The sequence below is a fragment of the Haemaphysalis longicornis genome, unplaced genomic scaffold (assembly GCF_048455015.1).
Source record: "Haemaphysalis longicornis isolate Haplotype H1 unplaced genomic scaffold, Haemaphysalis longicornis Haplotype H1 scaffold_3, whole genome shotgun sequence".
In the NCBI taxonomy this organism is placed as follows: Eukaryota; Metazoa; Arthropoda; class Arachnida; order Ixodida; family Ixodidae; genus Haemaphysalis; species Haemaphysalis longicornis.
In genome coordinates this window covers 28,528,796-28,548,654 of record NW_027526335.1, presented here as the reverse complement: position 1 = coordinate 28,548,654, position 19,859 = coordinate 28,528,796, and the positions used below count along the sequence as shown (strand labels likewise).

The 19,859-nt window shown below is 47.8% G+C and overlaps 1 protein-coding gene across 1 annotated transcript; it reads right to left on the bottom strand.

Moving 5' to 3' along the window:
* Positions 1-1,349: 1,349 nt before the first annotated feature.
* Positions 1,350-15,910, bottom strand: LOC144174202 (uncharacterized). Its single transcript, XM_077702740.1, has 8 exons — positions 15,675-15,910; positions 10,725-10,825; positions 9,494-9,532; positions 5,794-5,817; positions 5,674-5,706; positions 4,802-5,089; positions 3,876-3,917; positions 1,350-1,565 (listed from the first exon to the last, which is right to left on the bottom strand). The coding sequence occupies exons 4-8, from the start codon at positions 5,795-5,797 to the stop codon at positions 1,468-1,470; spliced, it is 465 nt and encodes a 154-aa protein (XP_077558866.1). The 5' UTR covers positions 5,798-5,817; positions 9,494-9,532; positions 10,725-10,825; positions 15,675-15,910; the 3' UTR covers positions 1,350-1,467.
* Positions 15,911-19,859: the final 3,949 nt, after the last annotated feature.

The following is a 19,859-nucleotide window of genomic DNA, read 5'->3' as shown; positions in this document are numbered from 1 at the left end:
TCGTCGAGTATATTTTCTTTATCCCAAATGAAAGGGCATCACTTACACCTTAACCTGAAATGGTTTTGCTGATAGTGCCCTGAAACTTTTGAAATCGGAACTTTTAGATCTACCAGCCATACGTGTCCCGCCAAAAGGAATGCTGGCAACCGTGGCAGTGGTCCGTGCGGCAACGCACTTTTAACTGCATGCGAGATTAAAAGAGGTATTTTAACACTTGTCCCCGGCTAAAACAACACTAATGTGAAACCTTTGCTATTCCTGCAGGCGGTTGTTGAATCACGCATTGAAATCATTAGAGCTGTTTGGACACGTGACGTAGTGTCACGTAACACTGTCCTTCATATGAGCTAGACGACACACACTCCACAAAAATCGGTTGTCTGTTCCTTTAAAAGCAAAGCTTGCAACTAGATTCCCTGCTGAGTGTTCTTTGCCTTTGTGTCACGAGATTTACGCCAGTCTAGAATGGTCAGTGCTTAACCTTTTTTTTTTTTTGAGGATATTTGTGGGTATTTACCAAAGCCTTCATGTTTAAACCAAGTCACTTGTGAATAAAGATCTTATCCACCATATTTATGCGGTGCACTTTGATGTGTATTCCCATATTAATTACAAGCTGTCCTATGTAGGTGAACAGAAGGGGCGGTTACTTTTAGCTTTAGTTAAAAGGGGAGACTGGTCTTAGAGCTATTTTATTACTAAACAATTTTAATGAAACTGCACAGCATTGTGGAGTTTTTTGTACTGATTTTAAATCTGCAATTGGATTTTTTGCGAGCTGATTATTTTTTGAGATGACTAATTTCCATTATTTTGAGTCACAATTACAAAATAACCACTCTATACAGAATGGTGATTACCCTGTGACGAGGCATACAATTGACTAAAGAATACAACGGTGGAAGAACTTTTTTGGTGTAGCTATTCTTGATCATTTTACAACACACTAAACTACGCTCCTCCCGCGCTGTGCCAGAAATGGCTTACAGGTGGTGTCAATTGAACACAATAATAATTTTCCAAAGCCTCCATTTGAAAAATTTGTTTCCAGGATTGTATTAGACACATTTAGGTATCAGCAGCAAAAAAATATAGTTGTACCTGCTCTGGGTGGCGAGATATCTGAGGGCGAAATGCTAGCTTTGCATTGCAAGAAAAGTGCCGTTTCACCATCAAATTCTGCGCGAACTGCTCTTTAGAGTGCACTAAAATTTTGACACTGATAAAAAAATGGCCGTGGATACTGAAAATGTCATTTTTCAGAAAAAGATTTTTTGACCGGTTTTCAGCCCCAAGACCCATCTGCCCCCTTAAAGCGTATTAAAGTTTCACTGCAGTCCTAAGCAAGCACCCATCAAAAATTTTTATTGCATAATACAAGTGGAAGCTGAAAAAAAACAAGGCATCGTCACTAGAGGAATATTTGCGTGCCTTTTGTAATCAGAATAAAACTAATTGACAACATCATGATGATCCCTTGTGCGAAGCCGTCCATGCTGTCTTCGTCTCGTTCACTACCGAGTCGTTGAACTCTGCAGGGCTTGGGGCAGCAATTTTCTCCTCTGGAAAAGAAAAAATAGGCGCGTCACAAACTGCCAGAAGGGAAATTACTTATGGTTTAAGCCACCATGTAGGTGGAATTTTACACAAGCTAGGCATCTGCCAGGTCCCGGCAACACGAGCAAAAATGCAGGGCATTATCTGGTAATACTCAAGCATCAGAATTGTACTGCACAGGCATTAAGAACAAATGGTTTTTGTTCCAGCTTTTAAGAAGTAGAAGAAAGTACAGTCGAACAGGTTTTTTTTTCACCAATGTTGACTTCAAAGAAGAGGGAGAAAGCATTCCAAATCTCGTGAATGCCAAAATTCTTGTTTTGAATTCAAACAAACTTGCCGAGATAAAACTTGCACTCTCTCTACAATATGGATGGGTTCAGAACCTGGTGCAAGATACGCCCGTTAGGTGTGAACTGCAAATGCTTGGTTGCAATGCAATGATGTCCCCTGTTGTCATGGGGCACCACTAGATAAGTCGTAGATCATGGGCCTTCCAGACAAGCTCCTCATGCCTTCATAGGAAGCAATCCACCTTTTACGGGTGTTTTTTAAGAGCGAAGAGGTTGAGAAAATCGTTCGTGTATGTTGTCCGCTGTTAAAAATGCCAAGAAAATGCCGAGCATTCGTGCACGCATGCCTCGAGCACACGTTCGTCAAGCTAACCATACCCATTTAAGGAGATTAACCGGCATTGGCCGCAGAAAAACTCCTATGTTCGCTGTATCGTAGCAGCACTTGCTCGGCACAAGAAAGACATGTCGTAGTGTCCGCCCCTCGTTCGTTCGTCCTTGTGTCGTCATGCGCGTGCACTCTGTACCGCAGAAGAGCCGTGACTTGAATGTCGAGGCTGCTGTAGGTGATCACAGGCTAGTTCGCAGGCCGAGGCAGAGGCCGCGCTTTGAGAGGCTCGGCGTGCAAAGCATCCTCAATAGAGACGATAAGCCGCGCTTGCAGAGTGGTGTACGAAAACGTCGACCAACACGATGACCTCCCTCTGGCCTTGATCAACATAAGTTCATTGAAATGCCTTGTCGCCTACGTCAACCATGAACCACTACGATATTAAAACTCAACTTCGTGTCCATCAGTGATCACCTACAACAGCTTCGCCATTCAAGTCTTGCGTGTGGGTGCACAAGCTTCCCTGATTTTTTTTTGCTTGTGCTGCATCCGTTGAACCTTCTTGCTGGGAGTAGTATTGCTGCTAAAGCACATAGTTATTGAGGAATTTAATTCTTAACTGATGGGTGTACACCAGTTTTGTGATCACACAAAAACAACGATATATCCAGTAGTGTGCTAGCTAGCTTTTCAAATCAGGGCAGCCTCGTCATTCTTTAAGTTCATGTTGCAGTCAGTGACCTCACAGCATCTTATTTTCACGTGCCTGTGGACGGCTGCAGATTTTGCGGCCGTCTACAGCAACTCAATGCCATGCCTGAGCTTAACGAGGCTCACTTCTATTGCAAAACTACTTCAAACAGTACGGCAATGTGGTTAGTCAAAAACAGCCCCACTGCAATGCACTGCAATGTATTGCAACTCCATGTTTGTGGTGCGTGTCTGACAACAATGCGCACAACAACCAAGATGGCCGGCACAACTTTTCCTTGCTTTCAGCTTGCAGGCTAAGACTTTTTGGTGTAGCGCATTTAACTGCAGCACTTTATCGAAGCAGAGTGTGTTATTGCTAGCTATAATGCACTGTGCCTCAATGAAACAACAAATCATCTGGATCAGCTTCAAGGGCTGCACCATAACATTGGCACAGTGTTTGTTGGGAGCAGACATCTGTGTAGCTGAGGGTCAAAATGGAAGTCATTTTCAGTAAGCCTGCGGTTGTGAAAGGGATAAAACTTGCACAAGAGTGCGGTTCAAGAGGCAATCACGTGCAGTTGTTTTATGCTTATGCACTGCTTCTGCCATGTAACCTTCACCATACTTCTCCCAACGTGCAGATGGCAAACAAGGCCCCTCCTAAGCTTTCTTTTCTGTGTGTAACTAGACAACAGTTTGATGCACCCAGTAAAATGTCAGGAGCTGGAATTTTTAGAGCCATCAAATAATTGGGCATGCCCACATTTGCAACTAAGCAAAAATTTCGAATTGAAAGGTTATGGTCGGATTCAAGACAATACAGATCCCTAGAGTACTAGTCAATCAGTACTAGTTATTACAGGGTTATTAGGGCAATATCCGCATTACTGCTTCGGTCATTTAGGGTTTTGTTGTAAATTGGTTGTTGCATTATGTTCGGGGTCAAATTGAATTACACGGTATCGTGGGCAGCTAATAACAGCGACCATTCTTACCCGTTGTAGCTTGTTCTGGTGCTGAGGAGCTGCTACTCAATTCTGTAAAAGGAAAGAATGCAACGTGGTGATCCTTATGATGCCTGGGGAACGCAGTTACCAGACTTAAAATTGTTTGAAGGCTGTACTCATGCACTCAGTGCTGTTGGTACACTTGGCCGGCTAACTAGCCAGCAAACCACATTCCCTCCGCATTATGTTAACACTGCTTGTGAAAAGTAATTGCTGATTATGTGTATGGCAGTTAGTATGCTGGCGAAAATGCTTAAATTGTCACGAAGCAAATGTAACAGTTCACTTTTCTCTATCAGAGTGTTCACAGTGTTGAACAAAAAAAAAAAAGGAGCTGTGAAAACTGTTGATGTGTGTGTGTGCAGGTGCGACAAATAAATTGCGGTGAGGTGGAATGGTGCCTGAACACATCGAACATTTGAGCGAGCTTTCACCACATCGCCGTCGCATCCCAAGCTGCATGTTGTGCCACACCCGTGCATATGAAATTACTATGGATGTTCACTTATGTCACAAACTTGTCGTGTTCATGTGAAACTTCGCCACGTTGTATTTTTCTAATATTTCGTTAAGTGGTCGACAATTAAAGCACAAAATCAGCTCGCTTCACATTGTAAGGAAGTATTTATGGAAAGACTCACTTAGAGTAAAGCTTGGTGTCAGGCTAGTTGGTATAGCATTGTTGGGAGGGGTTGTGCTTGAACGTATTACGGAGACAAGCAACACAAAACACCGTACACTTAGATGTGAAGGCGGCGCTGAAGACGTCTTCACATCAAAGTGTACGTTGTTTTGTGTTGCCTGTCTGCGTATTACGTTTCAGCGCAACACCCCAACGATCCACTCCAGGTGCCTTTTGGTTGAGTACATGAGCAGACGGGACAATGGGTGAAAAGGAAGCCGTATGAACGCACCGAAGAGCGCGACGCACTTGGTCTCCTGCCAGAGCGTGCCGGCCATGCAGTCGCAGCGGGGCGGCTTGAGGAACGTGTCGCAGACCATGTTTGTGCGCTTGGGGCAGCGCAGCCGGCCGTCGCACAGGTCGCCCGGCTGGCTGGGGCTCTCGACGCACACGTTTCCCTCCTCGACAAAGCCCGCGTCGCAGAGGCAGACCTTGTCGAAGCCATCCTCCGAGCCACAGATCAGGTTGTTCTCCTCCTGGCAGTCCACGTCCTCCATGCACGCCATCCGCAGCCCCACCCCTGCAGCGCCACACGCAGGTCTGACGCTCACTGGGTCCCTCTTGGAGCACATCCCATGATGGGAGGTGAGATGAATTGGGGAGGTTTTAAAGGGAGTTGGAAGAGCTGTGAAGGACATCCCGGATGTCCATTCGAGCCTAGGCCTCACTAGGCTCATTGCAGATATCTTGACGAAACCATTGCCCATCCTAAGCTAATCTGTACCTTTCATAACACATCGTGAGCAAAAGCAAAGTGACTTTAAAACTACCTTTGTTGCGTTCAGGCATTCAGAAGATGAACGCAGCTTAATGTAAACTGACCATGTACGGTTGTAGTACGTGGTCACTCGCAAACCATCGCAGCCACGTGGTTGTGATGGTTTCTTGAAATTTTGCTAAATGATGATGATAATGATTTTAAAGCGGTTGTGATATTGAGAGCACTGTAGTAGCCATAATACTGTATTACGCAGTCATGGGCAGTCAAAGAACACAGCATGTCACAGAGCAGTGGCAGTGCTGGGGTAATACACGAACTGTTGCATGCATGAAAAACACCTACGCTGTTTCACACGAAATGTTGCATGCGTGAAAAACACCTACGCTGTTTCTCGTAGGGCACCGATATGGGGCTGACTGGAAGAAGTAGGAGAAACAGACACAGGTGAGTACTGTGCACTGCACGGGACATATGGCACTGCATCTATGTAGACGGCAACTTACCCATGGAGTTTTCATCTGTGTATTCTACGAGCAAAAGGAAACAAGTGTGTCGTATATACTGATGCTCGTCGTAAAGACGTGAACCATTCACGCTGCAGGGCTTGTTCATAGGTACACAATTACATTTCATTAACGCAGCTCATGTTGCCATGTCAGCCTGTTGAAACCCTATAAAAGCCTGTAACTTCTGTGTCCCCAAACCGTGAATAACAATACAGTGAATTCCCGTTAAGGTGAGCTCGAAGGGACCATGATAATTTGTTCGTCTTATCATAAGCCCTCAAAAAAAAAAAGAATTAGCAACACGCCCAGGTGCATGCAAATATCTTGCTTCAAGACGGTGAATGAAGTAGACTTACAATGGAAGAAAATGACAAAAACTGCCAAGTGCTCTTGCCTAGTTTTATTCAGTCCAAGCGGTGACGGAGAGCGTACACCTGCTACCTCAAGCAACGACGCAGCACAGGCAGAAAAAGAACTTCTCGGTCTCTTGGCGATGACGCAGTGAGACACGCTAAGCAAACCGACACGAACTGACATGCTCCTTCTAAGAAACAGCATTGGTCAGGAGAGCTGCTACATTCATAAACAGGCAGTCTCCATCGTCGGTTTTTTTTTTTTTTACTTTTTTTAATCCTCCTGGTTTCGCGCCCCTTTCGCCCAGAGCACATCGGCCACAAAACTCGGCCTTGCTCTTTTTTTTTTCTTGTGCTTTGCCTCTGGCTCCACGGGTTGAAGGGTGGTAGAAGAGGTAGCTTTATCTGGATTTTTTTTTCTCACTCACTCCCCCTCCGTGGCGCGAATGCGCTTCGCACTGTTTTATTTTATCCTCCTTTCCCTCTGGTCGCGTGAATGCCCCACTACACCCCCTCCACCAGGATTGCCATGTTTGCTACCCAGTATCAGCAACAGTGGTGGTTACCGCAAAAGTTGTCCGTATTAACCGAAGAGTACGTGCAAGGCTGTTCCTCTTAAGCGTTTTTTTTTTTTTTTTTTGCATTGGGTCTATGGAAAACCAAACAAACGTTCCCACGTTGTTCGGCATAAGTGAGAATTTGTCTTAACTGAGTTCGTCTTAACGCGAGCTCACTGTACATGTACGCAGAGTTTGTAAAAGAGCTAAATGCCGAAATTGTCAACGTGTGGATCACGCATTTCTTAGTTATACTGAGTCGATGCAGCACTAAACGTGGCAAACAGCATGTAGCAACAAACAGGGCGTGCGAAAAGTACGTCAGCATTGGGAATCTTTAAGGGGGGGGGCATTGCTATTAAAAAAAACTTTTTTAATTTTTAAGTAAACTCTGCGAAACTTGTCAGCCTTGCTACTTTTCCACCACTGATTTCAAATATGGCATTATTTTTTTAGTTGGTAAATTAGTTCCCGAGATAATTCAGGGTGTCTAGCGACCGGGAAAACCGGGAAAACCGGGAAAAGTCAGGGAATTTTGCGCCACCGGGAAAAGTCAGGGAATTGTCAGGGAATTTTTCAATCAAGTACTTGATTGAAAAATTCCCTGACAATTCTGGTACTACGTAGTACCAGTCAGGGAAAACCACGTCGGGGCCTGCCCACAGTTTCAGAATAGGGGAAACCAGTGTTGGGGGCCCCCAAGAAGTTACCGAACGCAACACGTTCGCGCGCGACGAAAACGTAAACCGCATGAAACGTTTTCTGGTTTTTCTGCAAGCAAAAACGCGCCGCGCACGCCTGAGGCGCGCTGACGCCGCCGCGAAAACCACCTGCGCGGTGCGCGCCGAGCGGCAGGCGCCGGCAACATGGCGGCTGCACCCTGCACCGGCCGCGGAGTAGTGCGGTAGCTCCAACGACCGCTTCTAACCGCTCTTTAAAATGCTACTCAAGGCACAAACGCACTTGCTTGTGCAGGAAAGGAGCCACGCACGAAATCGTCGACGCGACCGTGAAAATACCCCGCACAATTCGCGCGCAGAAACTCGCCGTGCGGTTCACGCAGCTCACAGCTGGCTTAGGTTGCTGGTTGCACTTGTGCAGAGGGGCGATGTAGGTGGTGCCCAAATCGCACGCACAACGCGCTTTTTTTTTTTTTTCCAGCGAATTTAGTCAGCGCTTTTTTGAAGAGCTAATCTTGAAAGAACTTCATTCTTATGACATCGGAAGCCAGAATTACCTAATCAAAAAGGAACATGAAGTGGTTTTCTGCTCGCGAAAATGCGCCGCGCACGTCACAGACGCTCTGACGCTGCCGCGGAACCGCCTGCACGCTGCGCGCGGTGCCGCCGGCAGCGGAAACATGGCGGCGGCTTCGACCGCGAACTGGTGACGGGAGATCGAGCGACCGCTTCTAAGCGCTCTCTAAAATGCCACACAAGGCACGCACGAAGTTGCTTGTGAAGTAAAGGAGCTTATAATGTGGGCGAAAACGGTACTATGAAACATCATCCGCGCCGTTAGTGTTAGCGCCCATGCAATACCTGCCGGGGTTACGTAAGCCTAAACATCTCTTGCGGGGCCATCCGGCTGTCTTGAGAGCTTCAAAACTGCCACCATGAGGCGTGCGGCTCTCCATTGGCGGAAGTCGGCAGGCTCCTCCCACTTCCTCGCGCGACGCGCGTCATTTTCTGAGCGAGGCAGAAGCTGCCGCGCGCGCGAATCGTCGACGCGGGCGTGAAAAAATCGCACGCGCAACGCCGACGCGCCCGAGTCGCGTGCAAAAACGCACCATGCGGTTCACGTTGCATGTCGAGCCAGGACAATAAAAAAAAAAAGCAAAAGGTGCTCGCTGAAGCGCAACTTGAAGCTTCTATCCCGCAAGATGAAATAAACTCTCTGAAGCCGTAACAGAAGGCAAGCAAACCTCAAACTGAAGTTAATGTGTTTTGTATATGCTTTTTGTATGCTTCATAGACCATTTCCACAGAATGGCGCCTGTTGTATAAGTCAGGGAATTTCGTTTAAAATGGTCATGGAAAACATGGAAAAGTCAGGGAAATTGAATTAGGCAATTTGCTAGACACCCTGTAATTAGAGGTAGTTAACCATTTTTGGAGGAACGATAGAGAAAACAGTGTTGGTCATAAAACTGTAATCTTTACATTTTCCAACACTATGAACCCTGGTGAGTGCAATAAGACAATCAGTTTGTTGATGCAGCGCTTGGAACTAATTTTACAGCTTATTAAACCTTGGTGGCACCAGTGGCAAGGAACCGTTTTGAGTGCCCATTTCAAACACTGATGTTTAATGAGCTGTAAAATTAGTTCCAAGCGCTGCATCAAAAAACTGATTGTCTTATTGCACTCACCAGGGTTCATAGTGTTGGAAAATGTAAAGATTACAGTTTTATGACCAACACTGTTTTCTCTATTGTTCCTCCAAAAATGATTAATTAGCTCTAATTATCTTGGGAAATAATTTACCAACTAAAAAAATAATGCCACTGGAGGCTGATCAGTGGTAAATCAATGCAGAAGTAGAGCTTTTAGTGCCAAACCCGCCACCAAGCCCCTGCGAGCCCTCGGAAAAGTAGGTAATTGCGGTACTTTAGTTATATATGTTACTGAAATGGGCGAGCTGAATTTCATGGTTTTCCTTCCCTCTCACAAGAAGTAAAAAAATGCATGCCTAGCTGTTAAAACATAGCTGCAAAAAAATTATGATCTAGTTATAAGAGAATTTTGTGGTTCAGTTCAGGAATCAAGTAGAAGGTAAACCTCTTACCTGGAGCTGAAGTACCGAATTTTACGAAGGAACGAACAGCTGCAATAAATGATGCAGAAAAACATTTCTTCCATCAATTGAGGTCTTGAAGAAGTCCGTGCTTCTCTGCATTAACGTAACAGGCACTACTTCATTCTTTCTTAATGCTCGACTTTTGAAGATCGTGTAGCCACTATGTACTTCGGACGAATACCCAAGCAGACGGAAAATTCATTTTGTAAAAACCATGGACAGGTGATGGGTTTATTCATAACTTGTTGCCCACAACATGTCACTGTCCCTTTTTAGCGAAGGTGGTAGAATTGCTTGTCAGCCCAAACATTTGGGTTCGGACTCGCACATGAGTTTTAGTCCGAGTGAGCCTGAGAATGCATGAATATGAGTCCATGACCCTGCGCTAGTCTCATTTGAGTTTAGCAAAACTAGCAGTTCAGGTATTTCAGATGAGTTTGTAGGCTGGCACAAAAGCCACGCGCTGGCGCCGGAATTGAAGTTTATGTCTAACCATCGCCTGGATGTTAGGTTGGAATTTTCTGGTCAGAAATTACCTTGGGTGCAAGGTTTTTGTTGCAACTTTGGGAGTGCCATTGCATGCCCAGAAAGAAATGAGCACATCCATGCGACTGAATGTAAGAAACATGCCAGTGCAATCATGGTCAAGAAAACGTGGAACTAATGCCTGAGATGGTTAGAGGGGCTCTGGCAGAGCATTCGATAAACACTCATAGGTAATTCCTATTGCCTCTGGAGGCAGTTACCGCAGCAGAGTCGTCTCGTAGTCTCTGTTTTGCATTTGTTTAGACGTTCTAAGTGTTTATCAAATGTCTTTATTGCTTCAATTGAAAGGAAGTTGCCCAGTGGTGGCTGTATTTCATGACATCACACATACTTGCAAACAATGCGGGATCAAAAAACATCAAAAAAATATTTTTAGCAAGTTTCCAAGAAATGTGATGCACGTAAGGAAGTTCAATTCGACTCGAAAGCATGTCAGATGTCGAATTAAAAAGGATTTTGGTGGCCTTCTAGTAGCTGCATGAAATTGGTGGGTTCAAAAGACAAAGTTGTTGGTAATTGCATTCTTTTGCTGCTTGGCAAGGGTGGTTCAAACCCTTCCACAGCCATCTTTGATGCGGTGCACTGCAGCAAGATGCAGATTTTGCCTGGACAGGTGTCCTCGTTTTTAAGAGTGCACAACAACGAAATATTCAACAAGCGCGCATAGACGTGCCTGGGGACTTCCTGAAGTAAAACAGTATGACGGCGGTGGCGATGGTGAAGGCGACGAAAGCGGTGATGGCGCACAGGAACGTCTTCCAGGACGTCTCGTTGCTGCGTGCACGGGAACAAAGAAAAACATGAATTGCACTCAACGCTACTCAAGTGATTGGACAGCAAAGCTACTGTAATACTGGTGAATGTTGCAGTACAAAATGAACGACAGATCTACCCGGTGCTGTGACCGCATCGGGAATAGAAGCAGTTGGATTAGTGGCCATGCTTAGCACACTGGCTGCTGCACGTGCCAGTGTGGTAGCTGCACGGGGTACAGAGAAGACGGACGACAGCGTGGAGAGGAGTTAAGCCTATTTACTCGATTCTGAGCACCACTCCTTTCCATGATCGCGATGCCCAAAGGGGGGTGCTTAGATTCGAAAAACCTAAGTTAACCCTCCCCCCTCTTCATTTTTAATGTTTTATTCGGCAAACATTCAAAATAAAAATAGGAACAGACAGTGAACCCACCGCTTACGCCTGGCACTCGGTCACCCTCACTTCGAGACCATCGTGCCAGGCCGCCGCTCTCAGTAGCCCCCAACAGGTCGTCTTCTGTTCCGTTGAAGTGGTTTGTAATCGAAAATTTCATAAATGACTTGGCCACAACGTCAATTCGGCCCCGCTTCCACGCGTTGGAAATGCACCTTGCGATGGCTGCTTAGAAAAGGGGGTGATTCGCATGCAAACTTTTTTTCCAAAAGTAGGGGAGGTTGCTTAGAATTTTGGGCGCTTAGAATCGCAAAAATACGGTATATAGTCAGGTTCTAGCTTACACAGATCTATCTCCCTGTGTTTGTGCAACGTATCCTCTATCGAGATAGTTTCAGAGAATGGACAACTGGTATCGACAGATATTGATACTGAGTCTTGCTATCATCAAACTGAATTACATAAACGACGCCAAGCTCAATGTGCACTGATCCTGAAGTTGTGTCTAAGCTAATTAAAAGTAAGAAATGAAAAACGAGGTAACTAAGATTGACCAAGGGGTGGTCTTTGCTCGAGTGACTCCACAAGCAGTCTTTCAATCTTTGCTTCCACTAGGACATATGTACGGGGGAAGAGAAGAGCTTTTGTACCCCGATTCGCGAAAAATCCGGGTCGCGAAATTAAAGCGTCTAATAGTAGTTCTATCGCAGCTTAAATTGTGAGCTGATGTACTTCGAGCCGTCGGATTTCACCGCTCTCACTGGCTGACAAACCCTGTGCGCGCCCGCTCTCATCGGCAGCAGCGCTATGTAGCAGCGCGCGGCGCAGGCCGGCCGGCGGCCGCTCTCGCTCCAACCGCTCCGGCGCTCCGATTGCTCGCAGCGCCCTCTTCGCAGCGCTGTGCGTGCATCAGCGGCGCGGACACGCCTCCCCATAGAGAAGGCGCGGGGGATGCGCAGAGCTATAGCAGAGCGCTGCTGGAAAAAGGTCCATTTCTTCTCTTGGCAACACTGAAACGGCCACGGACGTGGCCGAAGCACCATGGTATAGTGCCTGCATGGAGGAAAGAAACCTTTTCTTTCCTCCATGAGTGCCTGGAATAGTATATTCCAGGCACTATAACCATGGTTATGTCGCGGCTTGTGCCACTGCGCCCGCATGCCGCAGGAACAAAACACTGGGTGCGTTGTCTGCTCCGTCAACCCGATTCTTAAAGGAGCCATGAAGAGAAAATACAACTTCGTTTAATTTGAAAGAACTAGGATTCAGTATCTCACTCAGCTCCATTACAGCCACAAAAGATGTTTTTAACGAGAAAAAAGCAAGAAGTATTTAAAAACTTTCAAAATTTGCGCCACAGTGACGTGTTATGAGCTAGAGTGGCGTCATACGGGCTAACAATAAAACATAATTTTCAGTGCGTTAACTTCATGTTAGCATTCAAGTGATGCGGTCAAATGGAACTAGAGGCCCCATTACAGACGTCCAGCCATGTGTCGTCGCGACAGGTCAGTTAGGCGGCCGCTAATCGCAAAACCAAGGTTCCGTGACGTCATAGAAAAGTTGCGGGAAATTGGCTAGGGGGTCGCGACTGCTTCACACGTTTTCTTTAATATCTCGGTTATTTGTTCGAAGAATGCGATGATATTGGTATCATTGTTATCGGGACTAAGCAGTCCCGATAACCTTTAATGGTGGTGTCAAGAGAGATAATAATAATTGCACTTACATTGGAGTCGGGGCACTACTTTGCGTTTGGTGGCCACCAAACGCAAAGTAGTGCCCCCGTTCGAAACTCTACCCCGGGGTAGAGTTTCGAACACCCAACACACATCATGTGCTTAGCACAGACAAGTACCGCCATCCTGCGGAGCCCGACGTAACCAGTGACAGCGCACTCACATGGTGTCCTGCATGCGTGCCTCTCCAGTGAATACAACCTATTGTCCAGGCTGACCTAATGTTACACTTGGAGGTCTACTAATGCCATAAACTGGCAGCTTGACCGAGTTTAGCATTGCTTGGCACATTGTTAGGCATAATGTTAGAAGCAGGTTAATCTTATGTTAAGCCTAAATATAGGCCTAGCTTGGGCAACTGGACAATGCTCTTAGTAATAATATAAAGAGGAAAAAGAAACACACCCACAAAATCAGAGTGATGATAAGAGTAGTATGGGGGCTCCCAGATCTGGCTGTTTGTTACGGGCCACCAGGAGTCTGCGGCCGAACTGCTATACGTCGACGGCCGCCCGGTGGAGTAAACGTCGGCTTCGTCATTTCAGTGTATGCGTATTGCATATTCTAGGCACTATACTTCGGGGCCGTCAGCCGTCACGACAAATGGTGCAGCCGGTTTTGGCGGTCCCGAAGGGGGCCAGGCGGGAAGCGAGATGCACATGCCGGGTTGAGGGAGCCACCGATTCGGCGCCCTGCGCCTAACTCCACAGTCCCTCCACTAGTACCTCGCCCATGGGCTCAGCAGTCACCAGCGAGCCCTGCCGGGAAAGCGGATTTCAATCGCACGGAAAATTGTGCATGAGTACTTTCGCATTCAGAACTTATAGGAGAGGCCACGCTAGCCATCGGGTGCATTGCGAGAATTCGTGTGGCGGAATTTACACGGCTTTTTCAGGCTGTCAGGTCACTGGCAACGGCGTCGTAGTAACAGCGGCAAAAGGCGGGCACACCAAGGCTTTACGCCACGGTGCGGCCCAACCAGCCGCTTTCCAATGGTGAACAGGCCCAGGCAAAGCAGACGACAGGGTCACAGACAGTGAAAACGGAAAATGAGGAAAGGCGGGGGAGGTGGCAAGTGGGCGCAAAATACACACAAAAAGAGAGAGAGACCTTTTAAAATTGCGTTTCCGGCAGCGCCGGGTGTGTGTCACAGGCCGGCGTCGCGAAACCGGCAAATACATATGGAGCCGATTGTGATCACAATCAGCTCCATGCATTTGCCGGTTTCGCGGAAAATGCATTCCACTGCCCCGAAATTTACTAACAGTGTCTCCGTAAGCAGCGTTTCTTCAGATGGTCATATGTTACGGCTACACACTACGAAGAAAATCGGTTCTGTGCGCTTACTTGAGCGAAGCACTCATACCTGACATCACGCCGGTTACGCTTGCCTATCATATACCTTAATTGACAAGCCAGTGTGGCATGAATTTCACGAACATTCTACGATCTAAAGAGGTACGATGGGTCATGCAAAATAATACTCGCGGGGACCAGAACAGGACAAAAATTAAATGCTGGTACGTTTTTTCATGAGGTGAGCGCCCGCCAACATTAATCTGCTTCATATATCTTCCGCGAGCAGCGCGGGGATGGGCTTACCGAGTAATCTGCGTCCGCGACTAAACGATTCATCAAAACACCGTTATATGACGCAGGGACCCTGCATAATCTAGCACAAACTGAAATCAGAGGGCCTTATCAGATACCACTCTCTTCCAACGACATCTTTTATTGCATGCGAACAGCTGTACTTCAAATAATGCGTCCGCCGAGTGATCAGCTGCTCGTTAAAGTAGAAAAACGAAAGTAAAGTGAACGCTCAACCCAGCTGTGTGCGTCATTCATTCCTTGATTTCGCTCCGTATTTGTAATGGCACGCATGCGGACCATTTATTTTTCCGTGGTTCCGTTAATTTCCTTGGTTCTTGCTATAAGGCGTGAGTGCATGCGCACATATTTAGCGATGCAGAGCCCTGGAATATACGTAACAGTTTCTCGTGGCTTATCCGGAACATTTTTCTACGACATATTCTAAACGAAGCGCGCGCAGACGTCGCTGTTCCAGTACCAGGTCTAAACGCTAGAACTCACTTCTGCCGCCTACCGTATTCGGAGGTGACAGCTGTGATATGCAACTGCCGTCGCTGACGCCGTAACAGCGGCCAAGAAGCGCACAGAACCGCGTCCCCGGATAGCTATTGGCGTTCGAGCACTCTACCAAGCCGCAGCTGTTTTTGAAAGGCCCTAAACGTACTGTCCTATACATGTCACCATAACAAGTTGTTTAGGGCGCGGAAAGGCAAAAAGAAGCGATATAGAACCAAAACACTGCGAGAGATCCTATCAGCCACTGCAGCGCTGATCCCGTAAATTCCGCGGAGAAGCGGCGGCAGGCGGCGCAGCGTTCGCGAAGCTCGAGGCGTTATCGTGATGTCAGGGTCTCTTAGTGATTCGGGCAATGTTATAGACGTTGGACTCGGGCATAGACCTATAGATTTTTTTCCTACATGACTAGACACATCAAAACAAGTGCTTCCTATTCTTGTTACGAGGACGTGACCTCGTATACATATATTTTGTTTTTTTACACGTAGTTGTTTGTCGTAGTTTTTTTATAAACGCCACGCGGAAGGCGTTGGTGCGGATATGGTAATTTTGAAATGGAATTCAAAAAGCTCTGTTAGGCCTCGTGCGAGCGCGGACAGCATGCGGTGAGGAGGCACGGCACTTACTCCGCTTGACGGCTGCCCAGGACAACACCGTCGTTGTGCACGTCTTGGCGGTGCTCTTCGGAGGTGTTCGCCCCCGCACGGCCCTGAGTTCGAAAGGATAAGACCGCGGTATTGTCTTGTAGTCTCGTGCGGCTTTTCTCCTTTTTTTCTCGTTTGCGTTTTCGTACGTAAAAGCATACAACAGCATATGCTGCGCAGACGAGAAATCCGCATTGCCCGCGTCGTTCTGTGCTCCCACCTGCCGCGGCCTGTCATATAACAAAAAAGTAAAACCCAAAACGAGCGCGATCTCCTTTTAGCTCCATATAGCGGAAGCCATCGGTCTGCCTGCTGATGTTCATCAGAACAAGCGGGGTGACTCACACCGCGGCTCGCGACGGGAATTATGCTTGCACGTCGGGTATACCTAGGCTGACCATGAAAAATAGTGCTAAAAACCACGACAGAAAAAAACGAAGAACGACGAGACAGATGCACACATCTGTCTCGTCGTTCTTCGTTTTTTCTGTCGTGGTTTTTAGCGCTTTTTTCCTTTAAACAACATGCACCAACCAGCCCGACAGCATATTTTACTAGGGTGACCACCTGTCTCGTCGTTCTTCGTATTTTCTGTCCTGGTTTTTAGCCCTCTTTTCCTGGAAGTAATATGCACCGACTAGCCCAACAGCATATTTTACTAGGGTGACCAGCTAGACGTCCCGTTTTGACCGGGACAGTACTGTTTTCGAGATCCCCTCCTGCCATCCCGTCTTTTCGTCCTAATAAACAATCATGTCCGGTTTTCTCAGGACTGCGTAAATTGGTGCCAAGCAAGTTAATCAAACCAGAAGTGTGCTGATTCGCTACAGGTGTATTTTACAAATGTGGCCTTAAGTACCGTACAAGACCGTAAAATGTAGACCTATTCTTACCAAAGAATGCTTCTTTGAAGAGGCGTTATTTCCCCAGTGGACCATTGTCAAACAAAGCATTGAAAAGAAACTGCAATTGGAACTCTTCCTGTATTCGGTCTCTGAAGTCTCTGAAAGGCGGGTGCAAGTATTTATCGCGTTGTGCAACTGACTCTGTGTATTCATGGAACCACGGCTCTATAGCGGAGCGCTTTTTTTTTTGTTGTTGTGAAGTCGACATGACCATTAACCTGCTGTTATATTTTGTGCATTGTTACTTGTGCGGCTGAAATTTCCTTACAAGTCTGAATAATCTTACAACTGATTCTAACAGGTTAAGACCTGGTTTAAAAAATGAAATCGTCGGCGAAGTACACTCAATCTCTACCTTTTGTCTTTTGAACGCCTTTTGTCATTGTACGAAAATTGAAAAACTTCGTTAAATCCAGGAATTCGTTTCGTAGAAGTTCGTTAAATCCAGCTGTATCGGAACATACGATACAGATCTTTCCCGCACTCATAAGCTTCGCAAACCCACTAAAGGGAGATCAGCATGCAGGACTAGCAACAAAAATGACAGGCACATTAGTTTAACAAGGGCTACACGACCCGATACCCGTACTATGCGTACCGCGCGATTGCGAAGAATAATTTTATTTTATCTTTGATTGCTAAGCAAATAACCGTTTACGTTGTCCAGAGCGATTTATTGTTTCCAGCAAACTATCGCGCTCAGCGCCGTTTATTTCTGATCTTCAAGTTGCCCATCCGCGACGCTCTCCGAGACCTGTTCCACATGGACAATCACCCAAAGGGGCTGCAACAAATCAGACGTCTATTTTTTCGTCCTTGAGCACAAATTTAGGGGCGGAATTATAACTTCGTAGTTTAAAGGTCTCGATCACGTTATACACCGCAGCGGTGCATCACGGGTAGGAAAAAAAAATAGCAGTGGCTAATTAGCTCGGCTATGCCAGGATATGCGTAGCGTGAGCTGAGGTTCAGCTGGAGCTTTCCTGGTTGTCTAGGATTAGCTTGATTATCATGCTTACTGCTGCTTCAATGACACACACACGGCATACGCATTATGTGACACGTGTATATTTATCAAGCGGCTCCGGCGCAGCGTCACCAATCCACTCAGAGCTAAGCTGGTTCCACAGACGCACGCCGGTGTTGCTGCGACGCACGAGCCATCGGTTCCACACCCGGCCACCCCTCGCATGACACATCAAGTGACTCTTTGCAAAAAGGCGGGCAACACTGAGAATTCAGCGGTGGTAACACTGGTGGTGAAGGCGACGACGCCATTAGAAAGGAAGCAGGTCGTAGCAACGCCGTTGGGGTTGCACGTTTTCGCCCACGTGCTTCACGAGTCTGTTGCCCCACGACGCGTATGCAATTACGTGGACGGTGGACGGTAGCTACCCCATAGAAACTCTGTGCTCGCAGCATTTTCGCTTCCTTTCTAATGGCGGCGCAGCGGGTGCACAGTGTTGCCAGAGTGGCTTGCTGCTTTTCCGCCAACGATTTGACCAATTTTGGCAGTGGACCGGGCACCAACGTCCCGTGGCTGCACTGTGCAGCTACACTGGCTGCCGGCCCACATGGGCATCCCGGGCAATGAGGCGGCCGACGCTCTGGCCAAGGGTGCCCACCAGCCAGGTACTCCTGCCTCCCAGGACGCGACGGCGTTTGACGCCCCACGCCAAATCCTGGCCCGAATGGCCCTGACCAGACACCCGGACCCCCGAGTAGTTTCTGGCCAGGCCCCGCCCGTTCTGCCAGGGCGCCTCACCAGGGACGTCCGGAGCCTGCTGCTCCGGATGCGCCTCAACTGTTGCGAGGTGGCGGCCCTGCTGCACCACCAAGGACGACGCGCCTCCCCCGCCTGTGCCGACTGCCCCGAACCCGAGACGCTGGAGCACCTGCTCCTGTCCTGCCCCGAGCACGCAGCACACAGAGCAGTGCTGCAGGCTGCACTCCAGCGTCTCGGACGGCCCAGACACAACCTGCAGGACCTGCTGTTCCCGACGGGTCCCGCCAGCTCCCGTCGTCAAGTGTTCAGCCACCTCCTGGCATTCCTCGAGGCCACTGGACTAACCCAGCGCCTGTAGCTGAGGCTACTCAACAAACACTCGCGCCGAACACTTGTGCCGCTGTCGCTTATGTAATGCCCCCCCCCCCCCCTCTTTTCTTTTCTTTTTTTTTCTTCTCTCTTTCTCTCTCTCTCTCCTTTCTTCCTGTCTTTCTCTTTCACACCTTTTCTATTCCACCCCCAACCTCCTCCCAAGTCTTCTATCCCCTCTTCCCCTCCCCACCGCACTGGGTTGTGTGCAGGTGAGCTCCCTACTGAGCTCAATAATATCCCCAGTGCACTTTCCTTTCCTTTCTTCCATCCAATCACTTCTTTCTCTCTCTCTCAACGTGCGGAACGGAAGTGAGACGCCGGGCAGCGAGCAACGTTCTGTGCGCCGTGTGACGTCACCGCTCCTCGCGCAAGCGCAACACGGCTCTCCAGGAGCCACGCGAAACGGTTCAACCTCGGCCAGTGTAGCTCCCGCTACAAAAACTTCAAACGTCTGCTTATGTTTGCTATGAAGGCGAACGACTATATTCTAGGTGAACTCGATCCTAGCGAACGCCAAAACTTCTTCGCTGCTACATCGTCGTGTTTGCGCCCCTTTCGTTTCTTCCTGCAGGCAGACCGAAGGGGCATTAAGTCTAGCTCAAGGGCTGCCTGGAAAAAATTCCAATGAAGGTTCTACCCCCCCCCCCCCCCTTCCCCCTCTGGCTACATCCCTGGCCGCAAGATGTACCTGTGACGGCGCACACATTTTTGCTAGCGTTGGCGTTGTGGCTAGCGCACTCAGCTGCTGCCCTTGCGCCCCGGGCTCAAACGCCCATGAAGAACCCAAATGCGGCATTTTCTTTCTCTTTGTAGCGGCAGCCATTTAGGTATCGTTCGTGTTCTCGCCGACGATGACTACGACCATTTTTCGCGTTTGATGCGACGTCTAGGGCATGAGTTCGGCCTTGAAAGCAATGAAGCTCGTGCTAGCGGCCAAATGGCAAGTGCCAACTTGGAACCGCAAGCGTTCGGGTGCGCGCTTCACAGCTCAAGCAGGCGTCTTCTAGGCGAAGTAATTATATTCACTGCTATATGCACCTGAACCTCAACTGAATGGGTTCACTTGCCCGCGATATCCAAGTCATTGGCACATTTTATGACCCCGATAGCATCGGTGAAGTGGCCTAAGTTAACTGCGCAAAACTCCACGCCCAAAACAATGCC